Source organism: Crocodylus siamensis, chromosome 13, assembly GCF_052110815.1.
Source record: "Crocodylus siamensis isolate JL-2025a chromosome 13, ASM5211081v1, whole genome shotgun sequence".
NCBI classification, from domain to species: Eukaryota; Metazoa; Chordata; order Crocodylia; family Crocodylidae; genus Crocodylus; species Crocodylus siamensis.
In genome coordinates, this window is record NC_143407.1 from 35,680,483 (window position 1) to 35,697,547 (window position 17,065).

Here is a 17,065-nt window from a genome sequence, read left to right on the forward strand (position 1 = left end):
CAGCGCTCGTGTTAGCCCTTTGGCCATGCCGATACCACGGCTGATCCTGGCCTCGTGCCACCTGGGGAGCGCAGAGCACTAAACCAGCCAGTTGGAGCCTTGTTATACTGTTAAACAAACATATAATTAAGCCCTAACAGTCCTAGCCCAGGGCATTTTCTGGGGTTTAATGACCAGCAGGAAGTAAAGTCATTAACCCCAGTAGCTATTAATACCCCAGGACAGGCTGAGGGCTGAGGTCAATAATGCAATTACAAAGGGATATAAAGCAGCAAGGGACTGGGGGGGGGGTTGTTCCAGCAGTGCAAACTCCAGTGACACGGTGCAGACAGGCTCAGGGTGGGAGTAAAGCAGCTGTGATGGGGGATGAGGAGGGACCTGGAAATTCAGTTAGTGGCCTGCGTGACCTCAGGTAAGCTGAGGCAAATGGGGGTCGGGGCGCTACGCAGACTTAGCTCCCCCTGGGAGTTGGGCAGGTTTTAAGAGACACATTTCTCCTGTGGAGAAGTGGCTCACCCTTTCCATGCAGGGAAGCAAGAAGAGGCCCCTGCAGCCCTGAGTCCAACCACCCCAGCTCATCTAGGACACCGAGTCCCGCTCTCTTCTGCGCCTGCCAGTACAAGATCTGTAACACAGCTGGAGCTACATGGACCAGGAAACTTTAGCCAGAGCAGCTGGGGAAAATCCCATTCCTTCCATCCTCTCCTCTCTCAGTGCAAATTGCACCCCACTTCCTTCTTTCCTGTCCGTTCACACTCGCTCCTTATCTCAGCCGCACAGACACACCCGCTGCTATCCAGTCGGGAGACGGTCCCCAACTGCTCTGCAGCTGGGAAACCGGGGGAAGGCAGGCCACGTTGTCTGTGAACACACAGATTATTTGCCCTGATCTTATTATACCCAAGAGCAGACTAAGGGAGGAGGCACCACTTGGGCTGCACCAAAGCAGCATCTCTACTGTTTGTCTTGACAAAACCTCCTGTTGTTCTAACCCCGCGGCCTCACGCGGTGACAGATCCTTGTTAGTGATCTGCTGAACGGCGCCATGCAAACGCCTGCAGAATAACAATGCGCCGATGACGGGAGGGTGCAGGTCGGAGTCTCGAGCGTACTGGTTCAAGGCCCACTTCCACTGACTGGCCCACAAGTGGCGTTTGTTAACAACAATATTTATGCCTCTTAGAGGAGCGCCTAGAAGCCTTATTCAGATTAGGTCCCATTGTGCTGGCACTAAGAGATGCACATAACCAACGACAGCCCTTGCCCCAAACACCCAATGATGTGGGTTGCTCTCAGTCCAGGTAGCTAATGAAACACGGTTCTCACGCCCAAAATTAAGCCCATGAACCCCGCAACCCAACAGGGGTCCAAGAGAAAGACGAGAGAAACTAAGGAATCCTTTTTGAATGGGGCTGAGGCATTTTGTTTCCAGTCTATACAGGGCGTTGCCATGCCTCGGGATGGTGGCCTCTAAAAGAGCTGCGGCACATGGCAAGCTCAGAGGAGCCGTGAGCAGGCCTGCGGTTGCCACAGAAAGCAGTGCCGTCTAACAAGCCCAGGCGACAGCGGGTAATTTTTGCCAGCCTGAGTAATAGGTCAACTCCTAGCGGTGAGGAACCCAAGAAAGGAACCAGGAGGGGGAAGCTCAGGGAAGCAGGGAGGTCATCTGGCCTCCAAAGAGATGCCTTGTGCAAGCATGAGGCAAGTTTCTTACATAGCACCTACTCTATCAAGGCTACCAATGGTGCTAATTAAGCAGGTGCCTCCCAGGCAGCCTTAGAAAGATTTATACTCTTAGTTTTGCATTTTCCAGCTTATTCTTCTCCCCTCCAAGGTGGCACCACAATGGCTGCGTCATGCTTGCACGGGGTGTGCAATTCCAGGTGTGACTGGCGGTCTGGACGCTGTTTGCAGTGAGACTCTGTGCCATCGCCGCCACGAGAGCCATTGCAATCAGGACCCAAACGCTCCAGATGTCCCACTGAGAAGGCCAGTGCCACGAATGAGAGAGAGAAGGAAAAGGGAAGATGCAGCGAGGGCCCACGGGCTTGTGGTCTGTGGGGTGTGAATGCACCGGTGGGCTCTGCTGGCTGCCCTGGGCTCCCTTCCCCATCCACGGGTCCTGAGCATGCCAAAAACCCCTGCAAGGCACCCTCTCCCCTTCTCTTGGGCACAGATGCTCCCTGAGAAATGCAGTTTCAACTCCCCCCAGCTCATCCTGGGGGCCCCGCACGAAGCTGCCAAGTTCCTCCACGTCGGCTCCTTCCCGTGTAGGGGAGCAATGGAAAGATGGTGAATGCCACTGGCCCTCCCACGATCCGACGGCAGCCTTCTCAGGAAGCCAGCTGTAGATGAATGAAACAAGGCTGGCCAAGGGGGCCCAGGCTCCCTAGGAGCCAGGCACAGACAGCCCCGCCAGCTCGCTGGCCAGAGATTCGGGTGCTGCTCATACTGGGAGTACCTTTGAGCGTGGAGCAAGCTCTTCTGGCTCTCCAGCGCAGACGTCAGATCCAAGAGTAGCCTTTGCTGGAAGAAGAGGCTGCTTGCTCCCCCAGACATGGGCAAAGCCGTCTGATGGAGGAGACCCCAGCAGCTTTATATAACTGCAAAACACATCAGTCTTTCACTTCTAGGCCGACAGCTCACCCAGTGCCTAAGCTGGACTGCCCAAATCACACTGGGCTCTGCAGGGCCCTGGAGTCTACAGGACAGGAGCTGATGTCTCAGGTCTAAGGGAAAATGTGTCCACATCCCGAGCCCAGGGAAGGGTCCGCTAGAAGTCTCAGAAGGGGCCTAGAGGCTGAACCAGCCCAGGGCCTTGGCTTCAGCAGCGACTCCACAGCAGGAGCAGATGAGGTGCTTTGGAAGGAACCTGGGCAGCTCGTGCCTGTGTTGGCTGGGACTCTCTGGGAGAAAAAGAGTCAGATCCTCCTCTCGCCTGGGAGTCGAGCAAGTAGCATCAAACCAGGCGGTGGGGCAGAGAACCAGCCCTTCATCTAAGGTTTCCTTCTGCAGGGCCCTCAGTCAGCACCTCTCGCTAGCAGCAGTGAGCACTGAGCTGTCAAAGGAGGGGACGATGGGCAAAGCGAGGAAACCAGCTTGCCAGTCCGCTCGCACGCAGCTCCAGAGACCTGATTAGGGTGGACATGACACTTCAAAGCACAGTTCTTAAAGGCTCTCCTGCCCAGCCTGATGAAAACTGATGGCTCTCCTAATTGACCCTTCAAGACACACAGCTTTCCATTTTTAAACCATGTGGCCAATATTAAGCCAACATGCAGGGAACATTATGGCCATAAGGCTTTTAGCATTCGAATGTTTACAACACATTCCTCCCCTGTGGCATCCAGACAATTAGCGGCAATTAAACTCCAGCAAAAAATGACTGAGCTGGAGAGACCAGAGCTTTTGACTGTCAAGGGCAGCAGGTGCTAAAAGCAGAGAACAGCTCTCAGCTCACGCATGGACCACTGGGGAATGCACCAAGCTTCACCAGGGCTAGGAGGCCTCTTTGCACCTGAGACCTGCAGCCACAAACTTCGTTTCCGCTGTAGCCTAAGTATATATTTTTTTCAAGCTAGACATTCAAGCCACTTAACGCGTCTGAAACAGAAAAAAGAATCTCATCTCTCTGCTCTCCATCTCCCTGGAGGATCCTGCCTGGTTCTGGGTGGGCTGTTGCTATTTAATATGCAAGCTCAACATACAGGCTGTGCTGTATTTTTGCAAGGGGGAGTAGGACAACCTCCACTCGCACAGACTCCTTGCCATGGCCAGGGCAAAGCCACTTGCAGCTTGGTACAATCTGTTTCAGCACGTGCAGTCATTAGCCCCAGAGGCTGCAGACACACGCGGATTTGGTAAGCTGGCTGCCTAGATACCCACCGTATGCCTGGGGCTGGCCGATCCGATGCATCAGGGGAACACCCACAACTCTCCAGGGTTTGTGGCCACTGCGAGGAAGCTAACAGCCCCACTGAGTTACTTGCCTTACTGCTCCTTGGGCACTGCACATGGCCAGCTGAGAGCAGCAGCCCAGAGCCCTAGGTCCTGAAGCTAGGAAAAGGTCACGTACTCCAGCCCCGCGGCACTGGCCTAGCTTATTAATACCAGGCATCGTCCGATGAGCTTCCTGCTCTTCACAAACACTAATTACATCTCCAGCGCCCTGGGTATCAACATTTCACAGATGATGAACTGAGGCACAGAGAAATGCAGTGACTTTGGCCCAGGTCACACAGCAAGTCTGGGGCAGCACCAGGACCCGGAGCGAGGCCAGCGCTCCGTGCTTTACGCTCGCTGCTCCCGGGGGAGTGTGGGCATTCCCCATGTGAGAGATCCTGCCTGCATTGCCTGCTGATCCCTAGAGATGGGCTCCCCTCCCTTGGGGGCTGCAGCGACAGGCTCCTCTTCACTGGCAAGCACGTGGGAGGCTGCTGGGGGTCCGGCTTCTGGCTTCTCCATTAAAGCATTTTTGGTAGCACTTGTAGTGACCCCGAGAGTGAAGAGGGCGGATGGCGAGGGGCTGCTGAGACAGCCAGCCCCTCCAATCTCCCCAAGGCTGTGCCTGTGTGTGCAGAAAGGGCCGGCGGCTTTCTGAGGGGACAAAGAATAGCACTTCTCTCTCTCTCTGTAGCAGAGGAGCAGGAATGGGAATGGAGCCTGTCTGTCATGCAGCACACAGGGAATCAATCATTGATCAGAGGCTCGGGCTGGCGCCCTGGGAAATCCATGGTTGTACATCTCCGGCACAAGCCTTTGAAGAGTGAGCAATTTATTGGCACCTTGCAAAAGCTGCACCGTGCCTTGCTAGGGAGGAAGGCAATCAGCCACCATCGCTATGCTGATCGATTGTGGTCTGGAGCCTAGGAGCTTGCTGGCCCGAGCCCTGACCCCCTGCGCTCCACAGATGACGTCAGTCCGAATGCGGTGGGGACAAGCTAGGCCGGGATGGAGCCCACTACAGCACCAGAGCTCCTCAGCTCTCAAACGGCTTTCCCCTCACGGCAGGGTCATGCTATGACTCCTGCTGGGCAGAACCAGGGCACAGAGCAGGCTCGCCCCTGCTGCACTCGCCCCACGCTCTGCCGCGGGTCTCCCCAGCTGCAGCGCAGAGCATGGGGCGCTTTGTATCCCACGTTGCTCTGATGAAGTCAACGCAGGCCAGTAAAGTGGAAGCTGCCTGTGCTGTGATTGTGATGTGGGAGAGTATGAAACACCAGGGTGTTTCCTTACCCTGTAAGACTAGCTTCAGCTTCCATGTTGAGATGGATGGAGAATCGTCAGGCTCTGCCTCCCCACTTATGCGATCCCAGATAGCAGACAAGTGGAGGGAAACAACCGAAATCAGCACTCTAGAGGCTGAATGTTGTAGGCTTTGGTTTTTTAATACAATACCTCAATAAAAAAAGGCATCTTCGGCAATTAATTCATTTCAGAAAAGGCCTTGTGGTCACATCAGAGCAAAACTTGAACTGACAGAGACAGGCTCCAAGGCAGTTCTCCTACCCCAAACACCTTTGCATTATGCACCAGTCCCCAGAGTTGCAGCAGGTTTTCTGTCCAGTCCTAGACATTACTAACACGCTTTCCATGTATTACACACTCAGAGAGCTCCAAGCTCCCACTGACTGGGCAAGCTTCCCTCCCTGCTGCTGTAACTTCCAGTCTCTGGCCAGCAGCTCATCAGCGCATCTGTCCCAAGATGCAGAAAGACTGCTCCGATGTAAACAGAAGGTGCCTGGAGCCAGGAACGACTGGTCTTTATTCCAGTCTAGCAGCATCTGAAGCAGCAGAGCCTCTGGCAAGGCTGCACCAGTGTGAAAAGCAGCCCCAGTGCTGCCCTGCCGTCTACTACCTGGCTTTCCCCAGTCGCTGGAAGGCAGAATAAACTCACTGCTTCTCCTGAGATAAGCCTTGAGAGAAACTCCTCAAAAGTGGGTGTGTGGTTGCAGAACGGGAAAGCCAAGGGAACAGCGTTCTTTGAAGGTAAAAATCATTGCTCTTCACTTGTGCTCCTGTGGACTCAGAACAAAACTGGAGGGACTCAATGTGTGCTGCCACCATCTAAATCAGCAGCTCTTAGCCTGGTGGTGAGAAAGAGCAGGACCCCTGCCCGCAGCACCTATCAGCACGGCATGACCCCAGCTGACTTACTGCCAAGATATATCCTGTCCCAGCTGAGCCCACACACAAAGCTGCTTCCTCAGCACACTGAGAGGGGATGTAGAGAAGCCACAAGGCCATGACTGAAAGCCCAGCGAGCTCTCCTGCTGGTCCCATACAGTGCCAATGCAGATGTGAGTGACTTGCCTGCTGCCTCCCACGATCCCAGTACTGTGTGGGGAAGGCTGGCGACTAAGGGACTTGCCCACGGTCTCAGAGGAAGTGCGCAGCACAGCAGGACCTGAATCCAGGCCTCCCACATCCCAGACTTGTGCCTGCATCAGTATCTCGGCCTTGGCCTGCCATATCTGTATCAAAAGGCTCATTGAGAAAATTGCAAAGCCCCTAGAGGGGTGGTCCAGGGCAACCTGTCTCCACGCAGGTTTGCCTGCTTGAATGCAGCAGCTTATCAGTCAACGCCACATTTCACAGATGCTCTTTGCTTCTGCTAAGTTGTAAGGCCATAGCCTGAACCACCTAAATGCTCTGTAATTGTGCTCAGCTCTCCTACAAAATGCATCTGTAGCTGAACTACCATGACTGTGACCTAAGCACAAAGCAGACTTGATCCATGTTCCTGTGTGGTATGAAGTCTGTACCAGGCGACGGGCAAGGCAAACATCTCTGTGCCCTGCCAGGGCTCAAAAAGCATACCAAACAGACTGCGACAGCTTGAGGGCAGGTAATAAAAACATCAGTGCAAACAAAAACAAGAAAGGAAGCAAATTTAACCTCACCATTGAAAACAAGCCAATGATGCAGCAAACTGATCATTACCTCCTCCCTTCATTCCCATTTTCCCTTAATCAAGTGAACAGTTAACGGTGGTCATCCAGGGGCATACACTCACTATCGCATCCTGATAAGCAGCCTCTGCTCAAGATCTGCATCAGTGGCTGGTGTCAAACCCACCATTATTTTTCCACCTTAAAAGCCTAGCAATTGGAAAACAGGTCCATACCCTCCTTCCCCCCTTGGGTTGGATTCTGCTTTCTGTTACACCAGCACCTCCACCAGTCCTCCCTTAGCTTCATGCTGCCATCACCAAGAGCACTGAATCCAGCCCCCTTCCCATTTTGTGCTGTCATTGGCAACTACCTCGCGCCTTTCCCGCTACCTGCAGCCACAGCTTGTCCCCACGCGTTCTTTGCCCGGGAACCTCGGCCTCGGCCAGCGGCTTGCTGCCCACGCGGTGTAGGCCGCAGGTGCCTGCTGGAGGCACGCTGAGCTCCTGTAATGTGCTACGCTCACCAGGGCCATAGCGGAGCTGCAGGAGGGTAGAAGGGGGAAGCTACACAAAGGCTAGACGGGGAAGAGAAACACCGCAGGGAAAGCAACAAAACTGCAAGCAGCTGTCACTAGAAGTGAGTGAGTTTAAGTCTGGCCCCACGCACTTTACTCCAGGCCAGAAGAACAGGGTCAGTCAAGGATCTCTTAGCACCAAAAACGTTAGTCGGACCAGGAGTTTTCCAGCACCGAGCCTTCCTGTTCAATGCCCATCCGCACCCTAGATCTAAGCTGCACGTGGAGTGATTCTGCTGCGGAGATGGGGAGGAAGCACTGAGCACACACACCGTCGTTTAAACCTGCGGTGCTGGTGCTGGTAAAGTAACGGACCGACATACTAATGACAGGTGATGCGCACTCCATGGGTCAAAGCAGCCCCCTCTTTTGAAACAGCTTCAAGTGTTGTCGGAGTACACGTGTACAGAGGGGGTGGCACGGCCCACTAGAGCGGCGGGGAGCTGCAGCAGGTACGCGAGAGCCTCAGAGGCTGGCTCAGCCTCTGAGCAGTTCTTTAATACTATTTATATTGCACTTATTGATTTCCAAAGCAAAGCTGCAAACCCGCTGAAAACGGTTTGCACAGGGCTGCCTGCTTCTCCCTGTCATGCTGCCCAAAAGCTTTACCGTCTGTTTACTCCAAGGGAAGCGAGACCAGAATCTGGGGCCTGGGTATTTGCTTGGCACACGTAATCAAAAAGCCGCCGTGCACCTTGCTTTCAAGGCCCTTTTAATTTACTTTGTCCTCCTCCTCTACCAGTAATACAGAGATCGATTGATGTTGCCACTCTGCCTTTCCAAGCTCCTGGACAGGAGCGATTTGCCGCTGTTCAGTCTGGCTGTTCAGTGCAGGACAGTGGCAGGTGTCTGCTTTTTAAAGCCCGCGTGTCAGATCATCATCCTGGTTTTATTGGGGCATCTCCATTGACTTTGGGTGAGGAGCTGTTATGTCCAGAGGGGGGTGTCTCCATGGCAGTGGCCAGGTCTAGCTGGGACACTTCTAGCAGCACGGCTGACACCGGACAAACTTTCTCGGACTAGCTGCCCAAGTGTGCAGCCAACTTCTTGGGCCGGGGTTACAGCATTAGCTCGGCTCCATGCCACAGCTGCTCTGGTAGCAGCCCACGCTGGGTGGGTCGGCGTGAGCTGTAGCCTAGACTTGCCCAGAGCAGGATGCATCTACTCTTACTTGGTTGCATGTCCTGTGTGTTCACTCTTCTCACTACGCAGCAGGGACTGCATCCCATGATCCGACAGAGCACACAGTCCTGTGCTTTATACACGAGTATTGGCATTGAGGTCGGTGCCCAAGTTAAGCACGTGCTCAGGTGCTTTGGTGGCCTGGGGTCAGAGCACTCAGTGCCTGGCAGGACTGAGCCACCAAGGAGGGAATGCAACAAATCTCAGCCTTGCTATTTCTAATCACAATGGGATTGCACTCCATCAGTTAAAGCGGGGCAGAGAGCATGAAGGCGTATGGGTGGCAGCGGCAGAGAGACAGGAAGGCAGTGGATTTAATGGTCACTCTTTTTGGCTAGCAGGAAAACTGACTTTAAACCGTGATTCACTTTTTCCCCTTCCCCACAACAAAGCAACCCCTTCCCTCCCTGCCAAGGCCCCGTGCACACTCTGCATAGCATCTGACTGCAACAGGAACAGCAGGCATCAGCAACTGCCCAGGATTATCTGAACAGCTTTGCGTGTCGCCTTGAAAACGGTACGAGGAAAAAAACTTCTGCTACTGAAGCCTTCAAATAACTCCACAGAACTTCTGCAGGGCTCTGGAGTACAGACGCATAACTCCCTTTTCGAAGGGATTTGAATTCATTTGCTCCCAAGAACACTGGAGCGGAAAGCCACGTTCTCGTGCTGCCTTCTGTTCTCCAGGGGGCACATGGGAAGCGGCTCAGAAGATGGAGATGCTCGGGAAGCTGCACCACAGTACATTAGTTCTGGATTTTTACCAGGAAGATAATGAGAAGAAGTATTTTGCTGCAAAAGAGGCGCTGAGTGAGAAGTGCCTCAGCATATGTGCGTGAGCTACTAAGCTGCCCCAGCAGCCCCACATCATAGATTTCATAGACATTAGGGCTGGAAGGGACCTCGGGAGATCATCGAGTCCAGCCCCCTGCCCAAAGGGCAGGGAGTCAGCTGGAGTCATAGGATCCCAGCAAGATAAGCATCCAATTTACTCTTGAAGGTGTTCAATGTAGGTGCTTGAACCACCTCCGCTGGCAGGCTGTTCCAGACCTTGGGGGCTCGGACAGGAAAGAAATTCTTCCTTATGTCCAGCCTGAAACGGTCTTGCAGGAGTTTGTGACCGTTCGACCTCGTCATCCCTTGGGGCGCTCTGGTGAACAGACGTTCCCCCAGATCCTGGTGGTCACCCCGATAAACTTATAGGTGGCCATCAGATCCCCCCTGAGCCTACGCTTTTCCAGGCTAAAGAGTCCCGTGGCTCTCAGCCTGTCATCGTAAGATCTGTTTTCCTGACCTCTGATCATGCGCGTGGCTCTCCTCTGGACTCTCTCAAGCTTCTCCACATCCTTTTTGAATTGTGGAGCCCAAAACTGGACGCAGTACTCCAGCTGCGGCCTCACCAAGGCCGAGTACAAGGGGAGAATGACGTCCCGGGATTTGCTCGAGAAGCATCTATGGATGCACGCCAGCATTTTGGTCGCTTTACTAGCCGCAGCATTGCATTGGAGGCTCATGTTCATCTTGTGGTCAATGATGACCCCCAAGTCTCTTTCTTCTGTAGTGCTAACCAACGTAGCACTGCCGAGCCTATAAGGATGCTGCAGGTTTTTCCTCCCAAGGTGGAGAACCTTGCATTTATCAGTGTTAAACACCATGAGGTTCTCGTCTGCCCATTTGCTGAGCTTGTCCAGGTCAGCCTGGATCACCCGCCTATCTTCTGGCGTGGATGCTTTGCCCCAAAGTTTGGTATCATCGGCGAACTTGGCCAGTCCACTCCTGACTCCAATGTCCACATCATTAATGAAGATGTTGAACAGTATGGGTCCCAGGACAGAGCCTTGAGGGACCCCACTGGTCACAGGGCACCACGATGAGTGACTGCCATCAACCACAACCCTCTGGGTCCGACCACGAAGCCAATTTCCCAGCCAGCGGATCGTGGTGGAGCCAAGGCCACAACTGGCCAGTTTGGCCAAGAGGTGATCGTGGGATACCAGATCAAAAGCTTTTTTGAAGTCAAGATATACGACATCAATCTCTTCTCCCTTGTCCAGGTGATAGGTCACCTGGTCATAGAAGGAAATGAGATTGGTCAAACAAGACCTACCCGCAACAAACCCGTGCTGGCTACCCCTCAGGATGTTAGCCTGGGCCAGTCCATCAAGGATGGCCTCCTTAATAAACTTTTCTAGGATCTTCCCCAGGATAGAAGTCAGGCTAACGGGCCTGTAGTTAGCCGGATCCACTCTCCTCCCTTTCTTGAAGATCGGCACCACATTGGCCTTCTTCCAGTCTTCGGGCACTACACCAGAGCGCCAGGAGCTCTCAAAGACCCGTGCCAGGGGCTGGGCTATGACACTCACCAGCTCCTTGAGTGCCCTGGGGCGCAGGTTGTCAGGGCCGGCTGACTTGAAGGTGTCCAGCTTCTCAAGGTGTTCCTTCACGAGGTCAGCACTGATGGAGGGTAGGGGATCCCCATCACCCGGATCTCCCTGTCCCATAGCAGGCATGGGTGTCCCACGGGACTGATGAAAGACTGACGCAAAGTACCTATTTAATAGGTTGGCTTTTTCCTGGGCGTCAGCTGTCAGTTGCCCCATCTGGTTTAGCAGGGGTCCAACATTGCCCTTGCTTTTCCTCCGGCTCCCCACATATCTGGAAAAGGACTTTTTGTTGTCCTTGATGCTTGAAGCTAGTTGGAGTTCAGTTGACGTCCTATGCTTTATACTGAAGCAAAGCTACCAGGTAATTGCATTTTCTAGCTTGTGCAACTGCACTGCTCATGGCTCAGTCTTTTGAGGTCACCGTCCTGGAAATTTCCCCTGGGCATGCGAGTACCGGACAGAGATGGGAACAGGCACTGCTCTGCCATGTGCGACGTGCCCATCGTGGTTAATCGTAAACAGAGCCCCCCTTGAGCTCAAGCTATGGGGGTCTGTGCTTTGGGAACAGAAGGAACAGTTCTCATACTGCTCCATGACTTCCTAGCAGTTCTTCAGTGTAATAAAAAGGTGGCCGAACATCAGGAATTTCTTTGGTTTTTAGCCCAGAGGGAAGCCTGAGGCAAGGAGAGCAAGCCCCAAAACTCATCCTCAAAACGGCCTGGTCAAGAGTGATCAGAAACTCAGGCAGGGCTGACTTCTATGGCAATTAGCAATTATCTTCATGCTAGGCTTGAGACCTGATCCCCTCTGGATGGATAAACTAGTTACTGCCTACAGAGAGGCTAATGTGGTCTACAGACATTTGGACTACATCTCTTATTTTAACAGAGCTGACCCTACCCCTAACCACCTCCAGCAAAGCTGACATTAACCACTCTTCCCCTGAAATCTCTCTCCAACCAGCTTTTGGCACCCACTTCACGAAACTTGTTCAAATGCATGCCTCCTATTATGCTAGTACAATTTTGGAGTACATTAAAATAAACTAGTGTGACATGCCAGAAATCAGTTGGGACAAAACATGGTGGTGGAGGGGAATGGGCAAAATCCTTAGGCAGGAGCCTGCATTCTAGTCTTCTACATCAGGAACATTTCAAGCACTACCTAAACATTAAATGCTGCTAATTAGTGGCACAATGGCGATGAAGGCAGGACCTGAACCGGACAGGACAGGAAGTTTTGCATACCATACCTAACGCTTCATGTCATCTGATAGGCACTGTAACTTTTCCTCTACTTAACTGCAATGCAATCCAAACTCCTCAGTAGTCGGTCATTCATCTTTACGTCCTTCCAGCCTCTTTACTCCACGCTCCTGTGGGGATGAGGTGTCATCGTCAGACGAAGGAGGTCTTCTGCAACAGCAGGGAATAAATGGATGGAAGTGTTGGAGGGAAGCCAACAGTCAAGACTGCAAAGAAGGAAAGATAACAACCACCCTAGAAGAAATGCAGGGATGGGATGGTGACAGCCGTTGAATGCCACTCCTCTGTGCTTGGAAAATAATTTTGTTTGGGGGCTGAGTAGAGTAGGCTTCATTTTTACAAATGAATTTCAAAGATCCCCTGAGAACATCTGCCATTTTAAGGCAATGTTAGAGAGGAATAAAAACACTCCAGTTGTCAGCCTGATGTCTTCAGCACCTGATTTATTAATGATCGCTCAAGAAAACATGTTCTTGAAACTCGTGTTGGCAGCCCATTTGCTTCAGCATATTAAGTAACTATGCATCTGCATGTGGGATCTTTCTCCTTTTTCCCCCTCAACCAAATTAGATCCTTTAAGCTGTAAAATGAACCAAGAGGGAAACATTAAAATTGGGCAGCTCACAGCCTGCATTTTTCACCTTTAAGAGCGGAGAGTTGACTTCTTGCAGACTTGGTCTCAGCATGGGAAGAGAGAAGGATACGGGACGAAGAGAAAAGTGTAGAAAGTGACTTGTCCTTGGCAGGCTGCATCTTCAAACTAACGATAGCTCCCAAGCAAAACAATCCAAGTAGCAATTAGTGTGGCGAGATTAAAACAGGAAAGCAAAATGGATATTAAAAAAGCCATTTGAAACCTTGAAACTGAATGCAGAATGATGCAAAACATACAAAGACACTCACGCACACAAATAGTTCTCTATATATATCTTTAGTGAAAAATACCTAGACATTTCTTGGTAGACAATAAAAAAACAGACGCTGATTGTCTAAAAAGAACAGATGACGAACTTGGGAAGGCCAAGAAGGATGACTTCTTGCAGAAAGGCAATTAGAGCTATATTATGTTTAGTGATTTTAAGAGAGAAAGAAACTCTTTCTATAGAAAGTCTAAAGGTATGTGTGTGAATCAACTGCTCCTGCCAGCATTAGGTACCCAAGAGGTAGGAGCACAGAAAAAGACGACCTTGACATTCAGAGCACATGTTAATCACATCTCCGCCTCGTGATTCACTAACCCAGTGGTGGCATTATTCTATGTACGGGCTGGAGCCAGCCCCAGGATTTGATGAATATTTGTAACCTGGGAATGAAGAAACTTTTTATTGTTTCAAGAATGCCAGGGAGTTGGTGCAGAGTCAAAGCTTTATTGTTTCCACGTTTAAAATATTACAGAACATGAATGGGGAGGGGGGGGAAATTCTGCGCAACATCCTAGCAACGTACGAACAGTTCACACTCCCACCCCCATCTCCTCCCAAAGCCAGCTGAAAACAAGGCAGTTCACGGTTACAGATTAAGGGGAGTACACGCTTTCACACACAGAGCTTCATGACACACAGAGCTTCATGACACACGAGCGCAAGCTACATCCTTGACGGACGAGGCCTTGTTCACAGAAAATATGCACGTGCAGCTTTGCAAGTTGCCGTACTGCATGTGGATGTCCACCTGCATAGGCTGGGCCTGCTCCTTTACCCACACGGGATAGTGGGAGTCTTTTCATGACCATGTCCCAGATCAGACCGTCCACCAGAGATGACTCTGCTGAAGTCACAATTCCAGAAGTAGGAGAGAGGCGAATGGGTTTGTTGGGACTGACAAGGACCACCGCAGCCACAAATCTGCATTTGCTTTACCCAAAAGTGTTTGACAAAACGTAATGGGAAGAGAAACATTTTCGTGACATAAAACAACCAAACAAAGCAATAAAGATTGCGCAAGGAGCAAAACACTGCCCGCATTGTGCTGGGGAGCAAGACCTAGGAGTGAAAGCAACCGTGAAACATGGTGAAAACTGGCCGGCCTGTTTCCATTGTCCAAGCTGAGTGAAGTGTAACAAGGAAACAAGCACCATGAAGAGTGATGCATTTAAAATGTACTTCGGTCTTAATGCAAAATGCTGGTAGTAACGCAGAGAAAGAAACAATTAAAAATGGGGTAACCTGTTCAAAAGTGCTTTAGGCCTATTTTCAGAAGCAACTTATGCACGGAGGGTCAAATTTGCAGAGGTTCAGTTCAAAGATGAAAACAGGTCTGAGTGAGATTTTCCGAAGACCCTGGGCGTCTCTGCATCTTGGTGTGCCAGAATAACTTCAGACATCTGTCCCTCTGGAGTTTCACTGAAAGCCCATGAGATTTAGGTTCCTAAATCATCCAAGTACTTTTGAAAATATTAACCTTTGGTCTTATGTTTTTCAGGACTAGCTACTGATTTAGGGCACCTGCATTTTGGGATGTCTAACTCACTACATTTTAAAGAGGCCCATTTTTCAGAAAGTCCCGAGCAACCAGGACTTTCAAAGCCTGGTTCAAAGCCTTTCAGAGGCAATCAAAAGACTCCCACTGAGCTCCAGGTGCTGACTCACGTTACAGGAGTTGTGCATTTGGCCTCATGATGTGGGCCAAACACTGGAGAAAGAGCCAAGTCCCTAGAGAGGATGGGAAGGGAGGGAACTCCCAGCCTTCCCCAACATCAGATAGTGAACACAAGTGCAACCAGCCAGATGCCACCTAAGACAGCACTGGAAAGGGGCAGAACAGACACCTGGGCCACACAGAATCGCAGGACGGCAAGGGAAAACATTTAGCCAAGTCACCTACCAGCTGGCAACCAAACGGGCTGGCCAGGGCATGGTTTGGACTTCCCACTGAATGGTCTGAAACATGGAGCAGTGGACACGTACAAAAAGCCCATGATACCAATGTCTACACAGCGCCCTTGGTACAGAAGCCAGAAAGTAGAGGGAACATGGGCAGGAGACAGGAAAAGAGGTGGGGCCGGCTGCCTCATGCCTGTGTTGCTCTCCTGAGTAAATCAATCACCACCTCAGTGAGACAGCCATGTCCAGTGGGAGGAAAGAGGAGCACAGCTGCACCTGCTTAAAGGGAGGCCCTGACTAAAAACAAGAAATCCAGTAATAATGGTGCTATTAATAAATACTTGGGGTGAAACCTTGGCTAAGCAGGAGCCAACGGTAAACTTTCATTGACTTCCTGAAGGCCACAGTTTCACCCTGAGTGCTTTACTGGGTGAAGCCCACCCCAGGCCAGAGAACCAGAACAAGGGCTCTGCACACTTATGCTCTCACTCAGGAGCATTGCTGGGACGTAAAGGGATGAGCAGACCTTTGCACAGGGTGGATGCTACTCAGGAGTGCCTTTCATTTGAGGCTCCCGAAGCGCTTCCCCACAGCGACCAATCCTCTTGCCCCCTCCAGTTTGCAAACAGGGAATCCCCAGCCAGGTCGCAAGGGGGCTGGCTCAAGGTTGCTTTATGAGGCAAGAGTCCCACGCAGGTATGCTGACTCCCAGTCCAGTGCTCCTGATGCCTCCCTGCCACGATGTGCTGAGATAGCTTGTAGAGAGGCAGGCTAAGTGTGGGGCTCTTCATTTTGGAGAGCAGAGGGAAGGAAGTCTCAGCAGACATCTTCGCACTCAGCTGCCTGGGTACTATGGTGTCACCTGCTCCAGTCCCCTCCGAGCCAAACATCTCCCATTCTTCGTCAGCTGGCAGGAGGCAAAAGCAAATGACTACGGCAAGAGAACAGCAACACCCGGTGCCAGGCAGCATAGTGTAACTAAGGCTTATGGGAATCCTGGCATCCCAGGGGCCACAGAGGGCCAGGGCCACATAATCCACGATGAGAACACGGGACTGGACGGGCGAGACAAGATCCAGGTCCAGCTGCAAGATGCTGACTCCCATCAGCAACGGGGGCTTGTGTGGAGGCGCCGTTTGCCTTGAAAATAAACGGAGAGACAGGTTTGTGTGCTGCTGGGAGGGGGCAGATGTTCCAGACAGTTATTTCCCATTGCCTGATTTTCCTTGGTGGCACTTTAGAAGCTCGCTAAAAATAATAATGCATAGAAGGGCCGTGGATCATAATGCCGCATGCTGTCAGCAGTCAGGGCCCATTAAACTTTATTAAAGTCAAAAGAGATGGGAGACGAGGGAAGGGAAATGGAGGATGGTGGAGAAAGCAGATTTCTTACTTGCACATGAAAACTGGCCCTGAGCTTCCTCCTTCACTAAAAGCACAGGGTGTTTAACCCCACTCAGGATCAGGCCCTGTTGCTGCCAGTGTTCCTGGTGACCTTAATTGCCAAGCCAAATCCCATGAGGAAAGGGTAGCCAACTTGTGACACGCATGCCACGAGTGGCACAAGGCAGCCTGCATGTGGGGCATGCAGCAGACTGAGAAAGCAAGCAGCATGGCTGCAGACAGGGAAGGAAGCAGAAAGCAGAGCAGCAGATCAGGCAGAGAGCACAGGGCAGGAAGCAGATCATGCAGGGAGGGGGTGTTGTGGGGATTAATTTGTGACGTCCCTGGAGGAAAGGTTGGCCCCCACTGCCATAAGGAGAGGGAGGCAGATAAGCCATCTTGGGACCCGTGTTTTATGCTAAGAGGCAGCAAGGTAAAGCGCAGCTCCTCTTCCCACGCAAAAGCAAATGCAAGTGCCCTCCTTTCCCTCACCTGGGAGAGCCAAGTTACCCCCCAGCTGCCCCCCCACAGCTCTGCTCCAGAGGCACCAGGACACTTGCAT

General features: G+C 51.9%; 1 protein-coding gene across 2 annotated transcripts in view; it reads right to left on the bottom strand.

Moving 5' to 3' along the window:
• The window catches only part of RPH3AL (rabphilin 3A like (without C2 domains)), an 81,804-nt gene that overhangs the window by 13,184 nt on the left and 51,555 nt on the right, over positions 1-17,065 (bottom strand). Inside the window, exon 9 of one of the 2 annotated variants that reach the window (XR_016438880.1) lies at positions 12,336-12,448. Coding sequence is in view for 1 of the 2 variants with exons in the window: in XM_090025510.1 (XP_089881636.1) it covers positions 16,226-16,260 (35 nt within the window). In the remaining variant the exon portion in view is untranslated. Of the gene's footprint in view, positions 1-12,335; positions 12,449-13,617; positions 16,261-17,065 lie in introns of those variants that run through there. The other variant, XM_090025510.1, reaches the window with a different exon arrangement.